Source organism: Arachis hypogaea, chromosome 17 (assembly GCF_003086295.3).
Source record: "Arachis hypogaea cultivar Tifrunner chromosome 17, arahy.Tifrunner.gnm2.J5K5, whole genome shotgun sequence".
Classification (NCBI taxonomy): Eukaryota; Viridiplantae; Streptophyta; class Magnoliopsida; order Fabales; family Fabaceae; genus Arachis; species Arachis hypogaea.
This window is the reverse complement of record NC_092052.1, coordinates 131,998,147-132,000,803: the sequence shown is the minus strand read 5'-3', so window position 1 is coordinate 132,000,803 and position 2,657 is coordinate 131,998,147. Positions and strand designations below refer to the sequence as shown.

General features: G+C 48.9%; 1 protein-coding gene across 1 annotated transcript; it reads right to left on the bottom strand.

The window, feature by feature from the left end:
- Positions 1 to 229: 229 nt before the first annotated feature.
- LOC112764464 (uncharacterized) lies at positions 230 to 2,657 on the bottom strand. The gene is made up of 2 exons (XM_025810090.3): positions 1,512 to 2,657; positions 230 to 1,352 (listed from the first exon to the last, which is right to left on the bottom strand). The coding sequence occupies exons 1-2, from the start codon at positions 2,135 to 2,137 to the stop codon at positions 617 to 619; spliced, it is 1,362 nt and encodes a 453-aa protein (XP_025665875.1). The 5' UTR covers positions 2,138 to 2,657; the 3' UTR covers positions 230 to 616.

Here is a 2,657-nt window from a genome sequence, read left to right as displayed (position 1 = left end):
ATCAAAATTCATTCCCATAAACCCTCATTAATTACTCCACCACCACCACTTTAACAGCTGTATTAAGGAATAGTAAAAGTCACTACTTGGTAGTAATTCGAAATGAAGATTCACGTGTCTGTCCGTGCTAGTTCATGCTTGTAAATTTTACTTCCCTTAAACAGAATCATTGGTATGAATATCCATATCAATGTACTAACAAAGCAATGTATTCCAAAATTACCAATGCTTACAGCTAAAAGTGACTCCAAATATATACAGAAAAACATTTTAGAAAAAATAGAAGACTATGACACACGTGAGTGATGAGTCAGTTCAAGAGTTGTGCAAAAATTACATATACGTAATAACAAGAAAAAAAAAATAAAAAAGCTTTTTCTTGATTTCCCATAATTGACGAAAAAAAAGGGAGAGAAAATCAAAGAAAAAAGCCACACGTGAATACAAAGAGCGCACTCTAGTACTCTACTAGTCTCTCTTTCCCTGTACAGCCTGTAAATTGTTTGTTAGTACCCTCTCCTCACTCAAAATGAAAAACCCCAATTAAAAAGAACAAAAAATACAAAGGAATAAAACGACAGGGGGCAAAAGCACGAAACGACAGCGCAATGCGGAATCAGCCAAGCGACTCCATTTGCTGGCACAGCTCCTTCCTCAGCCGCTGAGAGAAAAGCCTGCAGGCATCCACGCTCAGATCAACGGCAGCGGCCAACGCCACGAACGCCGCTGCATCCTCCGTGCAGTTCACGTGCGGAACGCTAACCTCCACCGTTGGCTTGCTGCACCTCCCTTCACCCTCCACGCTCGCCGACATCACGAACCCTCTGTACATGCAATAAGGCCAAAGCCCGTAACCATAGTCGCCGCTACTCCTCGGGCTGCACACCGGCGACGTCGCGCTCCCCGGCGTGGCGCGACCGTTGGAACCGCCGGACCCGACGCGCGAGCTTAAATCGATGACGAACTTCCCTCCCTTGTTTGAACTAAGCGTTGACTCGGCAAGGACTATTCCGGCAGCGCTCATGCCGCCGTTCGTGTCTGGAATAAGCTCGAATCGATAACCGAGGCCGTCGGAGCCGCCGCGCTCGCGCCACGCCTCGAGTCTCCCCCACGGCTTCCACGTACCATCACCGGGCCGAAGGATGAGCCACGAACCGGGGTTTGAACAGCTTACCCGGTCCGAACCGGGCGAAGCGACGAACGGCGTGACCATTGAAGCTGCCGCGACTGGCGAACCGGAGAGATCATGAACCGTTATCGACCATCCCTTACGCTCCTTCCCAGGCCGTTCTCTCTCACTCCCAAACGAGCTCAACCAGCTTCTAGAACTTCCCGCCTCCGACTGTAACGACCTGCGAGTAACAGAATTCATAACCGCCACGTTAACAAAAGCTGTTACTGTGTTCTAAAATCCCTAAATTGACCATCAAAACAGAATTCAAAGTTTGAAACTAAGTTAACTAACCAAGCACATTCATAATTCGTGAGGCTAAAAGTGCTATTGTGCTAACCTGGACCGTTGATTTCGGTCGCCGGTGTTTCTAAAGCTAAACTTGCAGGTGAAGACAGGTTGTGAAATGTTGCCTTGGATCTGAAAAACTTGCGGGCTGCATTCTGGTTCGCCGTCGAATTGGAAAACGAACCTAGGATCGGGTTCAGCCTTCACATTCAGATGGAACTGCGCGGTAGAGCCTTTGGCTTCCTTTCCCACACTGATCCACCCGCTGTGGAACACGGTGGCCTTCGACACCGTTCCGGCCAGTTGGTCGAGCGGGACAGAAACTTTTCCTAGCAGCCTCCCAGCGTTGACGCCGCAGGTGGTGCCTCTCCGGCCGGTGTAGATCGAGATTTTAAGGCAGAGCTTGCCAGCGAAGATGGATTTCCCAGCGAGACGGTCGAGATCGAGCTTTCCGAGGTGAAACGTGGCAGCGATTGGCTGAACCTGGTTATCCGGGACGTTACTCTCCGGTGGAATAAAGGGAACGACGGCGGACTGTACTGGAAAATTCTTGAGTTTGATTTTGCAGAAACATGGAGAAGAGGAAGGATGAACAAGGGAGCGAGCAGGTTTGGAAGCAACGGGAATCTTGAGTGCAAGGTTGCCGACGGTGAGGCGGACGAAGGGGCAAGGATCCATTACTGAGAAGGGAAGAAAAAATAGAGAAAATGAAAAATGCTATTGAAGGAAATGGCAAAGGGTCATGGAGGTAGTGGCGTTGGGGAGTGATGGGTTCATGGGTTTGGAATTAGTTGAAGAGAGCAATGCATAAAGAAATGGGGAAAGAGAAGAGAATAGAGAAGAGAGGGGGGGGGGAGAGGGTGGGATACAGCTGGGTACAGGGTGTCGCTATTCTAGTGGCTGGGGAACCCAAGTTGAGGAGCGAGGTCCCCCTTCTGCACTTTTGTGGGCTCCACTTTTTCTCTCTGATATCAGCACTGGCTCTTGTGTGTGTCTCTCTCTGTGTAATCTGTTACTGTTACTGTTGCCAGTACGACTATATCTCTCTCTCTTTCTCACATGGCACCACACACACTATCCTCTCCTTCTCTTTGGATTTATCGTCATCACATTCATATTCATATTCATTCACTCCTAATTGCCCTTAACTGCCACTGCCACGCTTCGGCTTATTAGAGGTGTCAAACTGGTTAAGCTC

Bases quoted from the DNA above. Each gene is read 5' to 3' on its own strand.
- LOC112764464 (XM_025810090.3), bottom strand. From the start codon at position 2,137: ATGGATCCTTGCCCCTTCGTCCGCCTCACCGTCGGCAACCTTGCACTC. The intron at 1,353-1,511 runs GTTAGCACAATA...TGTTACTCGCAG, and splicing joins GACCGAAATCAACGGTCCAG to GTCGTTACAGTCGGAGGCGG.